General features: G+C 35.9%; 3 protein-coding genes and 1 pseudogene across 4 annotated transcripts; 3 read left to right on the top strand and 1 right to left on the bottom strand.

Annotated features, from left to right (window-relative positions):
• The first annotated feature begins 349 nt into the window (after positions 1-349).
• LOC143558330 (G-type lectin S-receptor-like serine/threonine-protein kinase At1g11330) lies at positions 350-1,959 on the top strand. Its single transcript, XM_077047178.1, has 5 exons — positions 350-688; positions 760-970; positions 1,050-1,287; positions 1,371-1,521; positions 1,602-1,959. The coding sequence occupies exons 1-5, from the start codon at positions 470-472 to the stop codon at positions 1,920-1,922; spliced, it is 1,140 nt and encodes a 379-aa protein (XP_076903293.1). The 5' UTR covers positions 350-469; the 3' UTR covers positions 1,923-1,959.
• Positions 1,960-4,085: 2,126 nt separating this feature from the next.
• LOC143558310 (cytochrome P450 Tp4149-like) lies at positions 4,086-6,378 on the top strand. Its single transcript, XM_077047160.1, has 2 exons — positions 4,086-5,039; positions 5,428-6,378. Exons 1-2 carry the CDS (start codon positions 4,158-4,160, stop codon positions 6,034-6,036), a joined length of 1,491 nt encoding a protein of 496 aa, XP_076903275.1. The 5' UTR covers positions 4,086-4,157; the 3' UTR covers positions 6,037-6,378.
• Positions 6,379-10,853: 4,475 nt separating this feature from the next.
• On the top strand, positions 10,854-16,561 carry LOC143558323 (G-type lectin S-receptor-like serine/threonine-protein kinase CES101). Its single transcript, XM_077047172.1, has 8 exons — positions 10,854-11,967; positions 13,573-13,583; positions 13,887-13,977; positions 14,978-15,162; positions 15,232-15,442; positions 15,516-15,753; positions 15,839-15,989; positions 16,056-16,561. Exons 1-8 carry the CDS (start codon positions 10,854-10,856, stop codon positions 16,377-16,379), a joined length of 2,325 nt encoding a protein of 774 aa, XP_076903287.1. The 3' UTR covers positions 16,380-16,561.
• A 2,016-nt stretch (positions 16,562-18,577) lies between these two features.
• On the bottom strand, positions 18,578-23,756 carry LOC143558327 (G-type lectin S-receptor-like serine/threonine-protein kinase At1g67520; annotated as a pseudogene). The gene is made up of 7 exons (XR_013139722.1): positions 22,264-23,756; positions 20,602-20,730; positions 19,931-20,124; positions 19,650-19,860; positions 19,327-19,564; positions 19,091-19,241; positions 18,578-19,024 (listed from the first exon to the last, which is right to left on the bottom strand). The product of XR_013139722.1 is annotated as a G-type lectin S-receptor-like serine/threonine-protein kinase At1g67520 (transcript).
• Between the last annotated feature and the right edge of the window lie 562 nt (positions 23,757-24,318).

Raw genomic sequence — 24,318 nt, 5'->3', positions numbered from 1 at the left:
AATGACCAATTTACCTTCCAAAAAGGTACATTTCTTCGTGTTGATATTTCGGCCTATAAATTGTAAACAAGCAAGTTCAATAAAATGTATAAAGAGGATATTATAACTATGTTCAGATGGACGTATCCTCTGTAAGACTGTAACTGCTTAAGTTAATGCAAATTAAAAGAAGCTGGATGCATGAGTTTCTAGAATAGTGTTACCATAAGCCAAACAAGTTAAAATCTGAAGTTCCCATTGGTAATAGTGATAATAAAGACTGAAACTCTTCCACAACAAGAACTCGAACCTGGGCTCAACTAAAAGCCCACTTAGGCTACCCCTTGGGGATTTCCTAGAAGACAAAACAAAAAACTGCTTCAACAACTCTTAAAAACTTATTTCATGTACATATAATGACTTCCAAAGCTGAAATTCTAACTTTTAACCATCTAACAAGTATTTCCTTTTTAACATATCAGGATTTGCTATGATGGTTAAGAAGCTGTTGCAAGTTCAGTTGATGAAAATCAAGAAGCAGTTGCAGCTTCAGATGAGACATGTGAGACGCTTCTACATTTACATGCAAATGGATAAGAATGTGAACGCTGAGCTGCATTATTTCACCTTTCAAAGCATCTCATCTGCCACAAACAATTTTTCAAGTGCTAACAAGCTAGGAAAAGGAGGTTTTGGAGAAGTTTATAAGGTAAACTTTCAACGAAAGTCTTCTACTAAAGAAGATTTGAGGTTAAAACTTCATGTGATGCATTTTCACAGGGAAAATTAGTTGATGGGCAAGAGGTTGCAGTCAAACGACTTTCAAGATCCTCTGGACAAGGAGTCAAGGAGTTTAAGAATGAAACAGAACTCATTGCCAAACTTCAACACACTAATCTCGTACGGCTTATAGGGTGTTGTGTTGAAAAACAGGAACAAATCCTTGTATATGAGTATATGCCTAATAGTAGCCTGGATTTCTTTCTATTTGGTAAGAACTAGCACTCGGTACATTATTCATACGAACTTGGTTCTTACTATTTTGGTTGCTGCCACTCATTTATTAACAGATCCAACAAAGAAAGGATTACTGGATTGGAACCATCGCTTTCTAATCATTGATGGTATTGATCAAGGGCTTTTGTATCTGCATAGGTTTTCAAGACTGAGGATAATACATAGAGATCTAAAAGCCAGTAACATCTTGTTAGATGATTACCTGAAGCCAAAAATATCAGATTTTGGCATGGCTAAGTTATTTGGGATCAACGAGTTAGAAGCAAATACAAGTAGAGTCGTTGGAACACGGTGAGTCCATAAGTTATCTTGTGACAGTTGTTATATAAATATCATTAATAACATAATGTATTAACTCTTGATTTAATATCCAGTGGGTATATGCCTCCAGAGTATCTGATAGATGGTATCATCTCAACGAAGATAGATGTCTATGGTTTTGGTGTTTTGTTGCTTGAGATTATAAGCAGCAAGATGAATCATGTGAGCTATGATGTAGAACACCCACTCAACCTTCTAGGACTCGTAAGTTAATCCTTTGTATGTGTGGTTTTCATCATTTGAAACAAATTACAGATTGATCAGACATTCAGTTATAAATGTAGGCATGGGAATTGTGGAACCAAGGTAGAGGTTTGGAGCTGATGGATCCAGTACTGGAAGATACATGCACTCCCAAGGAAGTAATGACATGTATTCATGTGGGTCTCTTATGTGTTCAAGACCATGCAATGGACAGACCTACCATGTCAGAAGTTGTTTCTATGCTTACAAATGAAAATATGCATCTGCCTGAGCCCAAACGGCCAGCTTTCTTCATTGAGAGGGATGAGATTAGGACTGAGGCTGAGGCAGGAGGAAGAGGAGTTAAGTCAGGAAACGGATCTGAAAATAGCGAATCAATTTCAATTTTAGTGTCAAAATAGAAGACAGCCACAATGAACATGCATGTCTAATAGCATTATGTACTTCTTGTGTTAGTTTCCGAAAGAAGCAGGCTGATATTTGATTCATTATGGACTTCTGTTACATCTAGTTACATGGCAGTTGTAGGCTCCTATACCTTATATATAGAATGCCATTGTATTGTTATTGTATTTAATCATTTTTATACACATTTGACATACCTGTTTCCATACTGTTCTTCATTCTTTTTCAGACTATTTTCAAGTTTCCAGATCAACAATTTATCCATTTGATTCCTACATCTGAGCTATTTTGTCATCATAACAGGAAATGTAACTAAAAATGATCTGCAGCAGTAAATTCGAGCAAACAATTTAAAACAAATGGGTTCTTCACTTACTTGGTAAATATTGTTGATGTTCTGTTGTTCGAAGATCGACTCATAGAAATTGATTACAACTTCAATGGCCAAAGAAGAGATTATAAATCAAGCAATTACTGTGCCGTTTACTCCTATGAAGATTTTTTATTTGCAATCCTCACAACCCGATATGGGCCTTAAATCGGGCTTGAAGATTCAACTGTTTTTGGATCAACACATTGCTCAGCAGGCTTCACCACATTATGGGCAACTAGATGAGTCGTGGATTCCTGATTCGTGTGCCACTGTGCCATACATTGGTTTGGAAAATGTCGTTATTGGTAACGATATGTCGCTCGCAATCTCCATTGTTGATCATACTGTTAATTATCACAGTGTACTTTTTTACTTGAAATAGTTTCATTGTTCCTGGTCTAGCTAAGAATATCATGTTTATTACTCAACTAGTTATTGATAATCCTGTTGTTGTTATTTTGGCTTATGACATACTATGGCTAGGAATATGGTACAAGCTGGAATTAGGCATCTCACAGAAAAATAGTATAGATAGCAACAATATGGCCCACCGTTATGGGAAAATTTTGAATAAGATCGTGCTACTTTGAAAGCTAAACCGACACAAGAATGTTTACCGCCATTGTAAGACTCTTTGATTATCATCCAAATGCTGTGAAACTAGCGTTCATAACCAAAGCCCAAACAATTTAATGAGCGTGATAGGTGTAGCCTAGAAATACAGCGAATTAACACTTAGTGGTGATTCTTGGATACGTGACCATGCATTTTATTTATTTAGTTTTTGGATTATGCTGCCAGATCATTAGAAGTTTGCTATGGTGGCAGTGGTGGTTGAAATACAGAACATCGAAACTTCAAATCAAGAAACAGAAGGGTCAAACTCAAAAGAGCCTTTCTATAGTCAATATGCACAATTTTAAGATTGTAAACCAAAATAGAGAGTTGATAGGGTGATGAAAACGAGAGAGAAATTGTATTTATTCATCTAAAATATCTGATACATACATACATACATTTTCAGCCTTAAAGCCCAATGTTTGTTGGGCCGGGCTTAAAATCGTCTGCATGCTGCATTTATAAAAAAAATAACATTTTGTTTGAAGACACGTGAAATAAAACGATTGTTTATTTCATCTAATTATGCAAATAAAAATTCGAAAATGACCATGGGTTTATTATATTCCGTTATTATTTATAGTCAAATCAAGATAAGATTTCCTTGGATTGCCTTTTATTATAAAAATAAAAATATATAGATAAATAAAATAAAGGTAGATTCCAAATCTAATAAACCAACTTCAAATATTTCATTGATTACTTCTTGTGGTGGTTTAATCCTTGAATTTACTCAAATAAGATAAATTTCTGATTAAAACCTTTTATTCAACTTTTTTAACATAATAAAACTTTTTCTAAGGATGTTATCATGTTACTGTAAACCATCACTTTTTTTAAAACAACAATTTCTAAGTTTTTTTAGAATAATTACATCATAACCAACACTTTCTAGGATTTAAACCCTAACATTTTGGTTGTTTGGCACATCACTTAACCACCACGAGCAATATTAAATTTGAAATAAACCATGATTACATTAGCTCGAAGGGTGAAGAAGATATAATGTTGCAATTGAAAAGACAGTGTTTTTTAAAGTTAAAAACTTTCCAGTTTTCACCCATGAGCTAATACTTTTCTTGACACGACCTTAATATTTTATGCAGCTATAATAAATTAAGTTATATGAATTAAATATGCATGATTGAATTATTGCGATCCAGCACTAATATATATTCAGATCCTTCCATAGCATTAGGACATAACAAATCCAGAAATTTGCTACCAAGGAATTAAAGTAATGGAAACAACTCTTCTCCTCTTTTTGATTTCATTTATTATTTTAGTGATTTTAATTTGTGTCAAATGGGCTTCATTTGACTCCAAAAATAGCCTCAAAAACATACCACCATCTCCACCAAAACTTCCAATAATCGGAAACTTTCACCAGCTAGGCTCGAACCCGAATCGCAACCTCCAAATATTGTCCCAAAAATACGGTCCAGTCATGCTCCTTCACCTAGGTAGCATCCCCACAGTTGTAGCATCCTCTGCCGAAGCAGCCCAAGAGATCATGAACACGCATGATCTCATATTTTGTAACCGGCCTAGCTTAACCATGCCCAACATACTGCTCTATGGCTCTAAGAGCATATCATTTGCTCCTTACGGAGAATACTGGAGGCGGTTGAAGAGCATTGTGGTAGTTAATCTACTAAGTAATACACGCGTTAAGTCGTACCAGAAACTGAGAGAAGAGGAGATCAGTCATATGATTCGCATGCTTGAAGAAAGTTGTGGGAAAACAGTTGATATGCGGTCTGAGTTTTCTTCCCTAACAAATAATATAATTAGTAGGGTTGCCCTCGGAAGGAAGTTCGATGGAATAAAGCACAAGAATTTAGTGCGAGCATATGTGGATTCGTTTACTGTCTTTACAGTTGGTAGTTATGTTCCATGGCTATCATGGGTCGATCAAGTGATCGGTTCAGTTGGAAGAGCAGAAAAAATAGCTAAAGAATTTGACGAGTTTCTTGAAAGAATAATTGAAGAACATCTAAACAAGCAGAAAGAGAAGGATGCTAATGAAGGAGAGGATTTTGTTGACATTTTACTAGATCTGCAGAAAGATAACACAACCGGTTTTCCCCTTCATAGAGATACCATTAAAGCTCTCATCTTGGTATGATGTCTCCATCTTTCTAGTTTTCTTTTATTAATCATGATCTTAATTGGTACTAACTTTGTAGATTGTGTTAAATTGACTTTCATATATTCTAAAAGTCCATTTATTTATTAGATAAATCCTTAAGAGAGTTAAGTCATGCCTTATATCCACTACAACAAAAGGGACGAAAGCGACCTTAAAACCGTCGCAAAAACAAGGTTTAAACATTTTTTCACCACTAGAAAACTGCCATTTATCTAAGGTGCCACAGAAGATCTATGAAAATACAATTAATATCATAATATGCATTCAAGTAGCACTTGTAATCATGAATCATATAATTGGTTTCTTGCTTATACAACCAAATATTAAAACCATTTATTAAAATATGTGTTTCTTGTAGGAGGCGTTCGCAACTGGAACCGATTCTACATATACAAGTCTAGAGTGGGCACTGAGTGAGATAATAAAAAACCCAACAGTAATGAAGAAGCTCCAACAAGAAGTTATAAAAGTAGCACAAGGAAGATCCATGATTTCCGAGGAGGATTTGGAGAAACTGTCATGCCTTAAAGCTGTCGTAAAAGAGTCTTTGAGACTACATACTCCTGGTCCACTCCTCGTTCCTCGAAAAGCGATGCAAGATGTAAAACTATTGGGCTATGATATTGCATCAGACACACAAGTGATCATCAATGTTTGGGCAATAGGAAGAGATCCTACCTTATGGGAAGAACCAAATGAGTTTAGGCCTGAAAGGTTCTTGAACAACTCCATTAACTATCAAGGGTTGCAATTTCAGTGGTTGCCGTTCGGTGCTGGTCGACGATCATGCCCAGGTATTCAATTTAGTGTGCCTGTTATCGAGCTTGCATTAGCTAATATTGTTTACAAATTTGACATCACGTTGCTAAATGGAATGAAAAATGAGGATATGGACATGAATGAGGCATTTGGTATTACAATCCACAGGAAGTCACCTCTATTAGTTTCGATGAGTCCACGGTTCTAGTGGTTTGTTTTGTTATGTAATTCCATGATGTTGAACTTGTGATGTATGTATGAACTTAATAAATAAAAGGTGTAGCCATGCGGCTTTCACTTGTTATAATGGCAGATTCAAGTAATTGCCAAAGAGGGAAGACCCCACTCAACATTGCGCTACCAAAGTAGACATTTTAAAAAATCTTGTAAAAAAGTTAGGTGCCCAAGTTTATACTATTAGGTCCCTTTGTTCAATGAAACCCGACAGAAAACCAGAACATTTGAGATTTAAATAGGTTGGGTAATTGGGTATGGGGTTACTTTTGAAGTTATTCATCGGGGTATGGGACGCGTATCACGTATGGGATTTGGTGATATATCGGTTTACCTGGTAACATATACCAATTACCGGACTATATATCCGATTATCCGACATGGTTTTCTTTCCTTTTTATGTATTTTAGGTATGCATGCACGTATGGAATAATATACCTAAATCTCACGGGCATACCCAATGCCTCTAGGAAATCAAAGAGCACAGTATATGCGATTAAGATGAACAAAAAGAATTTAGAATATATATATATATATTATCAATAACATAGGATCGATCTTGGTGATGATACCAGAGATTCGATCAAGTATTTAGACACAACAAGGAGGATAAATGTCGCAATAACCGTTGTGACAGTTAAGAAGTTTATGACGGCTGCAACAATTAACCTAACTACTAAAATACAATTCTAACCCTATAATAATAAGTATGTTACAAAATAAAATAAATCCTAATAATGTTTATAGTTCTAATACTCTCCCTTAAACATAATTAGGTTTAAGGGAGGTCTTGTTCTTTGGTAGACTTTGAAAGGCTTCATCCAGAGCAATCTTGGCAGCATCGAAATTTGTTTTTCGTTTCTTGTTTTCTTCATTTCGTTTCTTGAACATCTTCTTTGCTCCGATCCAGTCGTTTCCCATGAATAGGGCATATTCATGTGATTCCTTTAGTCTCCTTTCCATTTCATTATTTGCATCTGGTTCATTTGGTGCATCATAATCTTTGCTTTCCAGATTTTCAAGCCGGCTTGTGGCTTTGTTATATCTTCATTTTTTTTATGACTCCTTCCTGTTTCTTCTTTGTTTGTATATAACCTGTGTTCAAACTCAAATACATCTAAATATCTTGCATAGATTAGTTTCATAACATGTCCTTCATACCACTTGAAACCAATATCTTTTGCAACCATTGTCCACAACTCTTTTTCATCCACTCTCTCATGTCCTCCTTCTCTTTTTACAACAATATATAGATCAAATAACTCCACCTTTTTGTTTTGGTTGTTGTATGGTGGCACTAGCCGATTTAAGGAAAGATGATCATTAAGAAACCAATGTATCATCATCTCGAATTTGTTTCTTAAAAGTTCCTTATATTCAACGACAAATTTCGAATCATCGATTAGATTTATGAGGGCAACACAATCATCAAATGTTCTAAATTCTAAGGCATGTATGAGCGCTTCATTCCAATTAAATTTTACAGAATCAAGACTTATGTTCTCCATATAGTTTTCTAACGAACTCCCATTATCTTTCTTCACAAACTTTCCTTTTCTAACTTCAAGAAATTTTCATAATCCTTATTGCATTTATCAACATAATCCTGATCATTATCTCTCTTTTCTATATTCAAGACAAGCCTTTTTCCTTTGTTACCCTCTACATCATCCAGACTACTAACGATGTTTGGACCTTTAAAGATTTGAAATATACGTCCAATGAACCCATCACCTTTTACTACATACCCTTGAAGGATTAATTGATCATAACTTAAGATATTTTTATCAACATTAGGAACATAAAACACGTTAGGGATAAATAATGTTTCTTGTTCTGTTTCAACATTTGCCGTTCCTAATCCCCTAATAAATATTTTTCTTGTCCCTTCAATGTATGTTTCTATTCCATACGAACTTTTGATACAACTGAACATTGATAAATTACCCGATATGTGATGGTTGATAGTGTAACTTACGTACCACATATTTGCCCATAACCCTTTGTCTGAACCTGCAACCAATAAGTCTTCCTGATGTTTTTCTGTGTTGGAATGATTTCTGGTTCCTACGTCTAAAGATTGACTTATTAATTCCCTGGCTTCTTGATCTTCTTTAATCGGACAACAGGCAATGAAGTGCCCAAGTTCTTTGCAGAAATAACAGCGTTGTTGCTTCCTTCTACTCCTTCTGTGTTTGATCTTCCGTTGTTCAAGAATGCAGTGTTGGCAAGGCATCATGATGATGAAGAGTTTTATGTGTATATTGGGTTGATTTGATAGGAAGGTAACCATGGCTCTGATACCAGAATCTTGGAAATCAAAGAGCACAGTATATGCGATTAAGATGAACAACAAGAATTTAGAATATATATATATATATATATATATATATATATATATATATATATATATTATCAATAACATAGGATCGATCTTGGTGATGATACCAGAGATTCGATCAAGTATTTAGACACAACAAGGAGGATAAATGTCGCAATAACCGTTGTGACAGTTAAGAAGTTTATGACGGCTGCAACAATTAACCTAACTACTAAAATACAATTCTAACCCTATAATAATAAGTATGTTACAAAATAAAATAAATCCTAATAATGTTTATAGTTCTAATAATGCCTGACTGTTAATCACCCCGATAGATACCTCGTAGGTTTTGACCCGGGTATGGGACAAGCTTTTTTAATCAGATATGACTTTTTCTACAACTTGGGGATTGTCCACAAGTCAGACAAGACGTAATACGTTATGGGATCTCCTATTCTTCATGAGTCGCCTGCAAAAGCTAGCAGGACAGTAGGGGCGCATGAGCTTGCTAGACATGCTGATGACTCGTCCAAGATGTCGTGCATGATGCTGCCGGCCACTATTGTTCCCAAACTCCATTAAGAGTTTGAGGATCAGACTGCATTCCATATGATTGAGCAGCTAAAGGAATTTTCCCAACAAGCTCGGCGTGTGAACACTTTAAAACAATGAAATCACTGATTTCATGTCGAATGTAATAAATTATTAATTAGCTCTCTCATCTTGAAGATGAAGAGCAACATTGACCAACCGGAAAGGATTAAGTTCCCTTAAAAAGTCTTATGGATGTGGATATGAGCTATAGTATGAACGGTTGGGAGAAGTCCGTCTTGGAAAAATGAAAAAAAAACAAAAAAAAAAACACCAAAACGAAAAATATCCTTTCTTTTTGAATAAGGTAAAAAAACAAACAAACTAGCGCGAAGTACAAAGAAAATTTTGGGTGAAGAACCAAAACAAAAAAATCCTTTCATTTGCATAATAAATCATCATGGGAGCTAATGATATAAATCATTGTAGTCCACACAAAGGGCTCCCTAATCAATAACATGAAGGTAGAGAATGGGTTAGCGGTGTTAATCGAATCGAATTTGGGTTATTTGAATTTGAAAATATTTAATCTGAATTCGAATTTGCTTCTTATTAATATAAGTAAAATTCGACAATAATGAGGTAGATACAATAACAAACCTAATTAGAGGGAGTCATATTCTGTTCACCAAGTGTTAACCAAAGCATTAAATGTGACGTTTGAAAGGAAAGAAAAACAAAGCTCTTAAACTCAATAATACATCAACATCCCTTTCATATGTCTATTATGCTGACTACATGTAACGTAAAATATATGGTGTTGACTGTTGACTATTGAGTCAAGAAAATTTACCATGAATTTTGATAATATCACTTTTCAGCCCATAGCGAGAATGTTATTTATCTTCCCGGAAACGATGGCATACCGAAGCATATTCCTCTTAGTTACTTTATTATACTTTATGTTTAGCAATCCTTGTGATTCAGAAACAGACACCTTACATCAGGGTCAACAGCTCAAGGACTGGGACGAACTGGTTTCATCAAACAGTGTTACAAGCCAAACAAAAGAACTCAACCCAAAAGACTAGTCTGAAAGGTGAGGGAACCCATTTGGCTTATAAACCCCATATCAGTTGCCCATACAACCGATGTGGAACAAGTCCCATACCTTGCAATGGTTTCAGTCCGTAACAATGCACCCTCCTCAAGGGCCAACGTCCTCGTTGGTCACGGCCACGTTGGTCACGACTGGCTCACTCCAGGCCACCACTCCGTGGGACACCACTCCGAGTCCTCGTTGGTCACGGCTGGCTTCCTCCAGGCCACCACTCCAAGGTTGGCTCTGATACCAATGTTACAAGCCAAACAGAAGAACTCAACCCAAAAGACTAGTCTGATAGGTGAGGGAACGATGGCATACCGAAGCATATTCCTCTTAGTTACTTTATTATACTTTATGTTTAGCAATCCTTGTGATTCAGAAACAGACACCTTACATCAGGGTCAACAGCTCAAGGACTGGGACGAACTGGTTTCATCAAACAGTGTTACAAGCCAAACAAAAGAACTCAACCCAAAAGACTAGTCTGAAAGGTGAGGGAACCCATTTGGCTTATAAACCCCATATCAGTTGCCCATACAACCGATGTGGGACAAGTCTCATACCTTGCAATGGTTTCAGTCCGTAACAATGCACCCTCCTCAAGGGCCAACGTCCTCGTTGGTCACGGCTGGCTCACTCCAGGCCACCACTCCGTGGGACACCACTCCGAGTCCTCGTTGGTCACGGCTGGCTTCCTCCAGGCCACCACTCCGAGGTTGGCTCTGATACCAATGTTACAAGCCAAACAGAAGAACTCAACCCAAAAGACTAGTCTGATAGGTGAGGGAACCCATTTGGCTTATAAACCCCATATCAGTTGCCCATACAACCGATGTGGGACAAGTCCCATACCTTGCAATGGTTTCAGTCCGTAACAAACAGGGTCTTCTGTTTGAAGTTCTTTAGCTTTGGCACTACAATGAGTCCTTATTTAGGGGTATTCTACAGAAACCAAATTGGATCCGGTTATCTGGACGACTTAAGATACCGCTGTTTGGGCGACTTAAGTAAGATCGCATCGGACGACTTCACAGCAGTTTGGGTAGCAAACAGAAACAATCCGATCCCGGATACATATGGCAAGCTCATCATAGATGGTAATGGGAAGCTCAGCATCTTATCTGGTGGAGGCACTGTTCTTGATCTCTTCAATCCAACTCCACTAGTAACACGCAACACAAGTGTTACACTGTTGGATTCAGGGAATTTGGTGCTCCAAGAACTGCATCTAGATGGGTCAGTTAAGCGGGTTTTATGGCAAAGCTTTGATAACCCAACAGACACGCTTCTACCCAGAATGAAATTGGGGATTAACCTCAAGACTGGGCACCGATGGTCACTGACTTCTTGGCGGAACGATGAGCTACCAGCCGATGGGTTATTTACATTAGACCTCAATGGAACAGGTCAAATGGTGGTGCTAAGGCAAGGGAATATCCATTGGACAAGTGGACCTTGGCAGAATGGTCAATTTAAAAACACTGATCTACAATCTTCTGGTCCAGATGTCCACCTCTATTATGTTTCAAATGAGACTGAACAATCCTTCACATATATGACAAGAACATATGAATCATATCCAGCTCTGAGGGTGCATCAAGATGGTCAGCTTAAGGGTTCACCTCTAAATTTAAGCCTCCACTGCCACTCCAATGATGACCCTCCTGGTTGTGTTGAAGATGAGTTTGAAAAATTAGAGTGCAGGAAAGATTACTTTGGTTCACCACACCGCAACCATTACAATAGTTATAGTTTTGTAGATGAACATGTATATGATGAAAGCTATAACCTATATGATTGCCAAAGAATATGTTGGAGTAATTGTTCTTGCGTGGCTTATACTACAACAAGAAACAGGGCAGGCTGCAAGACTTACGGTAAAATGGTAGAGAATCCAGGTAGAGATGGAATACATAAATACTATTACACCTTCGATTATCATAGAGGTTAGTAGACTTAACACTCTTTTTTAGAACATTGCTCTTAAATGTACACCTTTTTGTCCACCACAAACTTGAACCTTCAGCATTTGAGGAGAGGCACTTTTTTGCATGCAGTCATGCACCTTAGTGTCACTAGGTCAAAGGCTTGTGCACGGAAGCCACCTTTAATTAACGTTACTACCCCTGTATATACAAAACATTTAATGATAGAGACCGATTCGAGATTTTCAATCTCCCAATAGACTCGTAGAGTGGGTTAGGCTTCAAGAATAAAAGACAATTAGAGAAACCGAAGTTGGAATAATTTTTTAATTATTTTTCTTATTCTTTCTCAAAAGATTGTTACAATTTATAAGAAAACTAAGACATAAAAATAGAAAAAAGATAAACAATAAGGAACCTAATTATAATATAATAAGAAAACTAAATAATAGATAAACTTAAATAATATATTAAACTTTAATGAATATATATAATAGATCGTATCAATTCCTCGCCCCTTGAAAACTTATTATCCTCACGGAACGCGATTTCCATGGTGGTTGCCATTGGAGTTGAACTACCACATACGGGGCACTCACAACTGATCACCACTGTGGCTGCCATTTAAGTCTTTTGGTGGTGTTTGGAGAGGTCTTGAGGAAACGCTGAGGTGGAGGCCAATCACACTTTCTTGTTGTAACTTTTGATGCTCAGCGATGAGGTCGTTTAGCAATTGTATGAAAACTCTCTTCAATTCGGATTCCTTGTATCACTCTACTTTTAATGAAATCCTTAACAAGGATGTAAATGTTAAATTCGGCAGAATAGTTAGCCAGACCCCACATCTGAAGTGTTACGGGTTCGTCAACTTTCTTGTTGGTGGAACCTAATAAACCCACTGAGAGGGATAGTTCTGGTATAAGGGCTGAGGGAGTTTACCCAGACATATGGTTGCATAACTATAGGCGATGCAGTTGGAGTTTGAGTGACAACATCATGAGAAAAAGATTGATGATAAGACTTTACCGTCTAATCTTTCAAGTTCCTTAATTTAAAAAGGAACAACATTTAAATCATAAATCCATACTCAATTACAATTTACACATAAACCCTAAATCCCTAATTAATTACAATTTTCAATTTACACTATTCAAATATCCAACAAACCATAATCAATCATTCAGTTGTACCAATGGGGTGGTTGTCCATTGGCAAATGCAAATTTTTAAAACACCTGGGTTTGGAGGGGTGGTCTTGGGTTCAAGTCCCATAGGCAACAAAAATTAAAAGAAGTTCATTGTTAAAAAAAAAGCATTCAATTGCCCATAAACAATTTCAAATTAACAATTTATATAAACAAATAAACAATTACAATTTTAATTAGAAGTAGAATAATACTTAAATTGAACAAGTAAAATTCAAATCGTAAAAGAGGGACTGAAGAGCACTGACCATGGCTACTCGGCTGCAACATGGATGAAACTTTGTTTTTTAGAATATTGATGTCCGGCGTAAACCAAGCGTTTAAGCATTAGGGAACAACAAACAATGTTTTTATTCGATTTGGCTTAAATTTGGTTGGACTTTAATTGATTTCGGCTTTTAATTTGGTTGGAATTTAAATAGAAAGGGGTAACGTTATATATTTTAAGGGGTAGCGCAATACAAAAACCGACTAAAACATATAAAATTTTGCACTACCGGAATTGTAAGCTAGGTCCACCCCTGCTTCCTAATATATGTCGGTTTAGGTTGTTAGGTTTAATTTAATTATTTATCAATTATTCAGGAATTCTAGTTACACTCAAACGTGTTTAGTTTGGTCAATATAAACTGTGTAGGGTTTCATTATAGTAATTAAGTTTTGAGTGAGTTTCCTAATACAATTAAAAGTTCGTTTTCCATTGTATGCAGAAGAGAAGATGGAAAAGAAAATGAAGAAAAAACCCTGGATTGGGTTGATTATCATGATTGTACCATTATTTGTACTTCTATCATGCTATTGGGTATACAAGAACCTTAATTTTAAAGGTATCACCATTACATTTTTACTCCATTGTGCATGTTACCTTTTTTTCTTTTCTTCTTTTTTTTGTCATCAAGCTATTTTAGGTAATCGGGATTTACATGAAAACCAAATAAGATTTCACAATATATAAATTGGTACAAGTTAGGAGGTGTGGAATAAACACTTATCTAAAAAGTAGTGTAATTTTGAAATCAGGGAACCCGGAGATTAAGGGGGTGTCGCCCTCGATTAAGAAATATATCTAGGGTAGATTTAAAACATAAAGCCCATAGTCCCAGGATTTCAGCAACTTGGTGAAAACCATTGTAATATAATTTTGTTTGCCTGTGTTGCAGACTTACATGAACTTGATAGATTAAGAAAGTCATAGGTATGAATCGGTAAACAAAGAACAAACAAGTTGGATAACTCCCAAATTCTATTGATCAAGAAAACTTAACTCAAAAACTTGATTGTGTCGGTTTATATAACCTAACCAATCCTAGCTAGACTTAAATTCCTTACTAGATATAAACACAAACTCATCTATATCTAAACATTAAATTTGAAAAAAAACTTGAATACTAATACACATTAATTTGTAATCCCTAAAATACCCTTAATTCACCAAACTTCCAAATCAAGGAATTAACCCAACCCGGTTGCCGAACTTGTAGCAGGTCGGGAATTAGTTAACGGGCCAACAGAAATGTTATCCAAAGACAAACTTATCTTAATAAAAAAATAATATTTCTTTGTGTTGATATATGAGCATATAAATTATTTACAAGGGAGTTCACTCATATGTATGAAGGGGATACTATTATATGTTCATATGGTTGTATATTTTAGTATACTGATTAGTTATTAAGTCGATCCAAAAGAAGCTAGATGCGTGAGTTTCTAGAATAGTGTTGAGCGTGACCCAAACAAAGAATTTTAGTTCATCTACATGTGAATAAATGATGACTTCCAAAGCTGGCATTTTAACAATCTTACAAGTATTCTTTGTTAAAATGTTAGGAATCACGAAGAAAATCAAGAAGCTGGTGCTGCTTCAAATGAGACGCTTCTACACTTATGTACAAACAGATAAAAATATGAACATTGAGCTGCATTATTTCACCTTTCAAAGTATCTCATCTGCGACGAACAATTTCTCAAGCACTAATAAGCTAGGGAAGGGAGGATTTGTAGAAGTTTACAAGGTGAACTTTCAAAGACAGTACTCTAATAAAGAAGATTTCAGTTAAAACCGCGTGAGTTGCATTTCACAGGGAAAATTAGTTGATGGGCAAGAGGTTGCGGTCAAACGACTATCAAGAACATCTGGACAAGGAGTCAAGGAGTTTAAAAACGAAACCGAACTTATTGCCAAACTTCAACACACTAATCTTGTCCGGCTTCTAGGGTGTTGCATTGAAAAAGAAGAAAAGATCCTTGTATATGAGTATATGCCTAATAATAGCTTGGATTTCTTTCTATTTGGTAAGAACTGACACTACTTTATTTTTTTGTGAAATTGATTCTTCTTTGGTTGCTGCTACTAATTTATTAACAGATCCTAGGAAGAGAGGATTACTGGATTGGAACAATCGCTTTGTAATAATCGATGGCATTGCTCAGGGGCTTCTGTATCTCCACAAGTTTTCAAGGTTGAGGATAATCCATAGAGATCTAAAAGCCAGTAACATCTTGCTAGATGACTACCTGAAGCCAAAAATATCTGATTTTGGCATGGCTAAGTTATTTGGGATCAATGTTTCTGAAGCAAATACTAGTAGAGTAGTTGGAACACGGTGAGCTCATAGGTTGTCATGTGAAAGTTGTGTTACTAATAAAAAAATAAAAAGACCTAATGTATTAACTCTATTTTATATCCAGTGGATATATGCCTCCAGAGTATCTGATAGATGGCATTATTTCAACCAAGATTGATGTCTTTGGTTTTGGTGTTTTGTTGCTTGAGATTATAAGCAGCAAGATGAATCATGTGAGCTATGATGTGGAACACCCACTCAACCTTCTAGGACTCGTAAGTTAATCATAAATATTGTTTTTCTAATTTGAAACAAACTGAACATTCAATTATGAAATGTAGGCATGGGAATTGTGGAACGAAGGCAGGGGATTGGAGTTGATGGATCCAGTACTGGAAGATACATGCACTCCCAAGGAAGTAATGACATGTATTCATGTGGGTCTCTTATGTGTTCAAGACCATGCCTCAGACAGACCTACCATGTCAGAAGTTGTTTCTATGCTTACAAATGAAAATATGCATCTACCTGAGCCCAAACGGCCAGCGTTCTTCATTGAGAGGGATGAGACAGGGACTGGGGCTGAGGCCGGAGGAAGGGGAGGAACTAAGTCAGAAAACGGATTTGAAAATAGTGAATCATTTTCAATTTTAGTGTCAAAATAGAAAACAAAAACGAAAATTTCTAATGTCATTATCATACTTCATGTGTTACTTTACCAAAGATTCAGGTTAGAAATTTGATATCATGACCTGTGATATTTGATTTAAGATTAATAATAAACAAGTCAATAAACATACATCTGGTATTCTTTATATTCATCTTCAAAGCTCTATACTCTTGACTTTTGCATGTAATAAACTCTGTGTGTGAGCATGTTAACACAGAATATCTAGTGGAGGGTCATCAGAGTTACTATTATAGCACATTGTGACAGTTGCATTTCTTGTTCTGTTAGACAATTTGCTGCGGGGTTACGCCTTTGCCACCTCGCGCACACTTTAATTGTTAAACCATTACCCTCCAATATAGAGGGGCGTTGAAAGGATGGTTGAGCCCTTTGGTTGCTACTACATTAGAGCATCTCCATCAGGAGATTTTTAGGTTTTTTTCTAGAAGAGAGAGAATGTAATGTGGAGGAGAAAAGGTATGGTTGAATTCTTGCGAATCCTTAAAAACTGGTATGAGAGGGGAGATGGAGGAGAGAGGTGAGAAAATGTGCTTTTGTGGATTGTGAGTGGGCAATAGAGAGAAAGGATGGAGAAAGTGACACTTCGGACTCATTCTTCACTCCAAAAATCACCTCTATTGGTGAATGGTGATGCTTTAACATGCAAGTGCCCAATCTTTGGGGCCGACTACAAATCCAACCAATCAAATGATCCAAACTCAACTTTTTATATACAAAAAAGTTGAATGATATATAATTGTGTTGTTAGTTAAACCATTATGCGTATTGGATGAAACATTTACTAAGATCCCCATGCCTATGTGGCTGGGCGTCACTACTAGAAAATAAGTCATTTTCCCACAAAACTTTCATACAAATTTCCTACGACATGTAGTTCCAATAGATTTCCAACAAAAAAAAGAAGCTCCAACTTTGCTACAACATTATCTAATAAACATTATGTTAAGTCAAAATAGTTTTTGTAGGAAAGTTGTAGAAAGTTTACAACCACATGTTTTTGTAGCAATTTTGTAAGAAAAGTTGTTGGAAAACGGTAGAAAACGATTTTCAAGCATGTGTTTTTCCAACGTAACATTTTGTTGGAAACTTGTTAGAAATTGGATTTTCCAACAAATTTCCTACGAATTCAGTTGTAGAAAAACATCTCTTTTTCTAATAGTGCGTTTTTTAGTTTTTAGTTAAACCACTACACATAGTCTTGTAGGCTCCTATATCCTTTAAACATAGAAGGCCTCTGGTTTGCACTGTATTTGATCATTTTTACACACATGTAACATACCGGTTTCCATGGTATACCATTCTTCATTCTTTTTGGGCCATTTTCAAGTTTTCAGATCAACTGTTTATCAGTTTGATTCCTAAACTAGTTCAGCAGTAATTTACCAGATCAAACACACACCAAGACATCTTCTACCTAAACGAACTTTTAACTCAAAAGTGAATGATCTGTAGCAGATTTCTTTCAGTAATTTGTAAACTGTCAAGAAAAAGCAGAGCGACTCGCCGAAATTGATTACAACTACAATCGCCAAAGAAGAGATTACAAATCCAGTTTATTTGGGCTCTAACAACTTTAGTTCATCAGGAACACACGATTCTTCTAATGGGCCTCACATTGGGGTAAAAATTCCATTTATATGTAGCTTATCCGGGGTATCGGGTGGAACGGCTCGGGTGAATATGGGTTGGCTTTGAGTCACATTCAACAAATCAAAAATTGTAGTGGCCCGTGAACAAATCTTACTTAGGGATGTCTTTCTTGATATTTGTAGTGTGTGTATGTCAAATTCCATACACTATGCCGTGAACAACATGAAAGGTATTTATAATGTGTGTGACACAATTCAAGTATTAACCTATGAAGGAAAATCATGACTAATAAGTTTAGAATTAATAGTATTCCAAGCCAAAAAGAAAGCCAAAGCTAATTCAGTGTCGCTAAATAAAACAAACCAAAATTCAACATTTCACCCCAAAAAAAAAAGTCAACATTTAACAAAATCAAACCTTCAAATTTCCAAACTGTATCAAATGATCGCATCAACTAAAATTGAAACGTCAAAACATAAACAAAATTTTGTAAACAAAAAATTATCAATATTAACACAAAGATCATAAAATACATTTCTTAAACGTTGGTTCTTAATCAAAAAGGGCTTTCGGTATAATGATCTATTCATGAAAGTTTGTGTGTAAATCAATCAAAAGTATTTTATGTTTAAGATTTTGTATAATTGTATAAATCATTGTTTTCAACACACATTAAGTAAGATAATGACATTAGCATGTTCATTTTTCAGCCTTCTATTTCGACACTTAAATTGATCGAAACTGGTCTCCATTTTCAGATCCACGTCCCAGCTTATCTCCTCTTCCTGTATCAGTCTCAGCCTCATGCCTCTCAATGAAGAAAGCTGGCCGTTTTATCTCGGGTAGATGCATATTTTCATTTGTTAGCATAGAAACAACTTCTGACATGGTAGGTCGGTCTGTGGCATGGTCTTGAACGCATAAGAGACCCACATGAATGCATGTCATTACTTCCTTGGAAGTGCATGTATCTTCCAGTACTGGATCCATCAACTCCAAACCTCTTCCTTGGTTCCACAATTCCCATGCCTACATTTTATAACTAAATCTTCAATTTGTTTCAAATGATAAAAACAATAGTTACGATTAAGTTACCAGTCCTAGAAGGTTGAGTGGGTGTTCCACATCATAGCTCGCATGATTCATCTTGCTGCTTATAATCTCAAGCAACAAAACACCAAAACCAAAGACATCTATCTTGGTTGAAATGATGCCATCTATTAGATACTCTGGAGGCATATACCCACTGGGTATCGAATTAAGAGTTAATACCTTAGTTTTTTTTCCATATTTATATAACACAACTATCATATAACAACTTATGGGCTCACCGTGTTCCAACGACTCTACTTGTATTTGCTTCTGACTCGTTGATCCCAAATAATTTGGCCATGCCAAAATCTGATATTTTTGGCTTCAGGTAGTCATCTAGCAAGATGTTACTGGCTTTCAGATCTCTATGGATTGTCCTCAGCCTCAAAAACCTATGGAGATACAGAAGCCCCTGAGCAATGCCGTCAATGATTACAAATCGAGTGTTCCAATCCAGTTTTCCTTTCTTCGTAGGATCTGTTAATATATGAATAGCAGTAACCAATTACAAAAAACCAATTCATATGAATAATGTACTGAGTGTTAGACGGTTAGTTCTTACCAAACAGAAAGAAATCCAAGCTACTATTAGGCATATATTCATACACAAGGATTTGTTCTTGTTTCTCGACGCAACACCCTAAAAGCCGCACAAGATTAGTGTGTTGAAGTTTCGCAATGAGTTCAGTTTCATTCTTAAACTCTTTGACTCCTTGTCCAGAGGTTTTTGAAAGTCGTTTGACCGCAACCTCTTGCCCGTCGACTAACTTTCCCTGTGAAATGCATTGCATAAAATTTCAAACTCAAATCTTCTTTAGTAGACGAATGGCTTTGAAAATTTACCTTATAAACTTCACCAAAACCTCCCTCTCCTAGCTTATTAGCGCTTGAGAAATTGTTTGTGGCAGATGAGATGCTCTGAAAAGTGAAATAATGCAGCTCAGTGTTCACATTCTTATCTGTTCGTAGGTAAATGTAGAATCGTCTCATTCATCTCATCTGAAGCAGCAACAGCTTCTTGATTTTCTTAGTGAACTCTAATATTTTAACAAAGAAATACTTGTTAGATGGCTAAAATGTCAGCTTTCAAAGTCATCATATGTACATAGAACTTAAATTCCAAAAGTTCTTGAAGTGATAGCCTACAGGTTCAAGTTTTTGGTGTGGGAGGGTTTCAATTTTTTTTGTCACACATTTCAGTGGGACTGTTTGATTTATTCCTTAATTGGGTCTTTCTAGTTGCTAATACTATTTTTGGAAACTCATGCACCTAGCTTCTTTTACATAGAATACATATTGTGTGCAATAGGATATTTGTTTACAAAGAAAATTTTCTATTTTGAGGATAAGTTGGTCATAGCAGTTCTTGATTTATCAAGTTCCTGTAGGAATGTAACATTGGCAAACAAAAATGATAATTGTGACCTTTCTACCAAGCTGTTAATATCCTGGATGACAATATATCGGAATATTAATATATTTATTTGAATGGAGTGTAAAGGTGAGGTTGGTACCTTTAAGATCAATGTTCTTGTATACCCAATAGCTTGATAGGAGCACAGCTGAAAGTATAATCATGATAATCAACCCAATCAAGATAATCAACCCAATCCAGTTCTTCTCCTTCTTCTCAGTCTTCACTTCTGTGTACCATGAAAATAAAAAAGTAAAAAAAAAAACTTTTATTTCTCAAGCTAAGAGATTAACACTTAAAAAATCAAGTGTAGATGTTCTGCCATAAGGTACGTACAATAACATGTAATAATACTACACACATGATAATATTAATGCATTTAGGATGTCTCTAATTTGCAGCGACATTGTAAACATTGGGATATTGGAAGAAAGGTGAATATCGCATCTTTAAGTTTAGGACTCCTAATATTTTCTCTTGTTGCTTCGAATTTGTAATGTTCAGAACTCAGAAGTGTGATTATACATTTGGTGTCATGCTTGTTACTATTGGATGCTTTCACTAGCAATAAGAAAAACTTCAAATATATATGATTTCTAGAATATATAATCACCACAAACAATATCTGTTTCTTATGTGATTTTTGTTGGAAATCAAAAATGTCCCAGACAGGTTCGATCGGCTTTACGCATATTTCACACAGGATTCATTGTATCACACAAATTTCTCTCTCGGCTTAGATAAGTTCACATAGTTTGATCAACGCATCTCTTGCTTCACAATGGCACACGGCTAGTCACTTAATCTGTGCTTCAATATGTGTGTGCTTCCCGATTGCCTCACACAGAAGCGCCTTCTAGTACTGGTGCGGCCTCGTTTCCTCCCTGCTTGATTCAATTGCCTCACATGGTTGCGAAATGGAGCTAATGTTGTGAATATTTCTCTGTTGCTACTATTCGCTTCTACTAGTATTGATTCAGAAAAAGAAAATGCTCTTGCTAGTCTTCAATTATTGCTAGAGATGGAGTTTGTTTATCGTTTACCTTTGGTGTTCTTGATCTTGATCCCCTGGCTCTGATACCAGTTGTTGGAAATCAAAGATCAAAAAGGCAGTGCACCAAGTTTTGCGAACAACTATTCACAGCTCTTTTGTTTATCATGTAACACAACTCGACACAAACAAAACTATACATACCTGGTATTTAAACTTGGCCAGTCTTAAATCTATCATGGCTCTAGTTCTAATTGCATGAATAAACAAATCAAAACTAGATTTACCTAATAACCAAAGTTATAAACTTAATAAACCAAGACTAAACTCTAACAAACTTTATACTTTTTCTTGTTTACCCAATACCCCAGTTCATAAGTAAACCAGATTAACTCCCTCAGCTTTTGTTATACGAGTAGTATTGTTGGTAGAAGAGGCCTTCCAGGGTAGACCTACAGACATCCTATGTGGCAACTGTTGGAATACTTTGGATCAGGGTCAACAGATAAGAATGTAAGGATAAAGAAAAAAATTAATTGAAGTTTAAACTAAATTGTTTAGTTTAATTGTTAGGTTTATGATATAGATTAGATTAGTCTATTTAGTAAGGTTGAGTTTGAACGGGCATGTAATTATTTTAGGTGTGGCAAGTCGAGTTTATTTAATAAAAGAGTCAAAGCCAACATTGGCATCAAACCCATTGTGTTCTTCATTTTAGAAGGTTATGGGCCATTAGTATGTGACAGCAAAAAGAGTAGTAAGCCTACTAACCTCCATAATAATCAATGGTGTAATATTCATTGTATCCCTCAGCTGTATTTTGTTCGTATACCCGTGTATCATCTACCCTTTTACCAAAAGTCTTGCAGCCCACTCTTTTTCTAGTTGTAGTGTAGGCCACGCAAGAACAGTTGCTCCAGCATATTCTTTGGCAATCATATAAGTTATAGCTTTCATCATACACATATTCATCTACAAGACTATAATAATAGTAGTCATAGCCTCGTGGTTGTCCAATGTGGTAATCTTTCCTGCATTTTACGTTTTCAAGCTCATCTTCAGCGCAGCCAGGAGGGTCGTTAATGAAGCGGCAGTGGATGTTTAATTTTAGAGGTGAACCCTTAAGCTGACCATCTTGATGAATCTTCAGAGCTGGATATGATTCATATGTTCTTGTTAAATATGTGAAGGATTGCTCAGCCTCATTAGAAACATAATCGAAGCGGACATCTAGACCAGAAGATTGTAGATGAGTATTTTCAAAGTCACCATTCCGCCAAGGTCCACTAGCCCAGTGGACATTCCCTTGCCTCAGAATGACCATTTGACCTGTTCCATTGAGGTCTAATTTAAATAATCCTTGGGCCGATAGCTCATCGTTCCGCCAAGAAGTCACATCGTTCCGCCAAGAAGTCAGGGACCATCTGTGCCCGGTCTTGAGATTAATCCCCAATTTCATTCCGGGTAGAAGTGTGTCTGTCGGGTAATCAAAGCTTTGCCATAATACCCGCTTAACAGACCCATCTGGATGCAGCTCCCGAAGCACCAAATTCCCTGAATCCAACAGTGTAACACTTGCGTTGCGTGTTGCTAGTGGAGTTGGATTGAAGAGATCAAGAACAGTGCCTGCACTAAATAAAATGCTCAACTTTCCATTAACATCGACGATGAGCTTGCCGTATATATCCTTGATCGGATTGTTTCTGTTGGCGGCCCAAACTGCGTCCTTAGGTGCCCTCTCACTAGAGTCATCCAAATTATAAGGGTATATGATACGGTTTCTTCTGAAGAGTAGCTTTACTTCGTCCGGATAATAGGAATATTTGATTTGACTGTTTCTGTAGAATACCCCTAGATAAGGATTCACCATAGTTCCAAAACTAAAGAACTTCAAACAGAAGACCTTGTTTGATGAAACCAATTCGTCCCAGTCCTTGAGTTCTTGACCCTGATGTAAGGTATCTGTTTCTGAATAACAATAATTGCTGAACAAAAAACCTAGTAAAGTGAGAAAGATGAATTTGCTTCCGTATGCCATTGTTTCAGGCTAGACAATCCAAGATGAGAAGTGTTATGCTTCAAACACCTGATGTTTTAGTCAACATTTGAAATGGATGTTGGTATATTACTGTATTTAGAGCCGTGCCGCCTTGTTTTTCTTTTTATTCAAACTTCAACACTTCATTATTTTACTCTACACCTGTCAGCACATGAATGCGCACCCTTTTTATAAGAAAATTTAAATAATAGGTATGTTTGAAAGGTTATGAATTTATGATGATATATTCGTAAATAAGAACCAAAATATTTCATCTTCAGATATTGAGACATATATAAAGTTTGAGAAATGAGTTTTGGTCTTATATTTTCCGATCAAACATTGTGATGTGATTTTGTGGATCGATTTCATGAATATAAGTATTCTTATACCTAATGTACATTAAACAATTATTATATTCTATCTTTTCTCAATTAACTAGTATATCAAGGAAAAAGTTTTCAATTTAAAAGATAGTTGTATTCAATAGATGGTGATTTAATCGATTTGAAAGTAACTACCAATAAGTATGGTATAATAAATAAATGAAAAATAATAGTTTTTTATTTAACGACAACTCATAGTCTAATCTACTCTTAAGATACATCTTTATTGACAATAGTGGGGCTTAAAACTACAACCTTTCGAAAAACAAAGTTTTATCCAACTTTTTAATACTATTAGGTAAAAAACCTTTTGGTAAATAATAACAGTTGACGATTTAATTATTTTGAGAGGCTTGATGTTCGTGTAATGTTTTGAGGTTGGTAATTCTCTATAGTACATGC

The sequence above is a fragment of the Bidens hawaiensis genome, unplaced genomic scaffold (genome assembly GCF_021521415.1).
Source record: "Bidens hawaiensis isolate Kalapana, Puna unplaced genomic scaffold, B.hawaiensis_p1.1 tig00019438_1, whole genome shotgun sequence".
Classification (NCBI taxonomy): domain Eukaryota; kingdom Viridiplantae; phylum Streptophyta; class Magnoliopsida; order Asterales; family Asteraceae; genus Bidens; species Bidens hawaiensis.
Note: the sequence above shows the minus strand (reverse complement) of the source record. Positions and strands in the feature narration are given on the sequence as shown.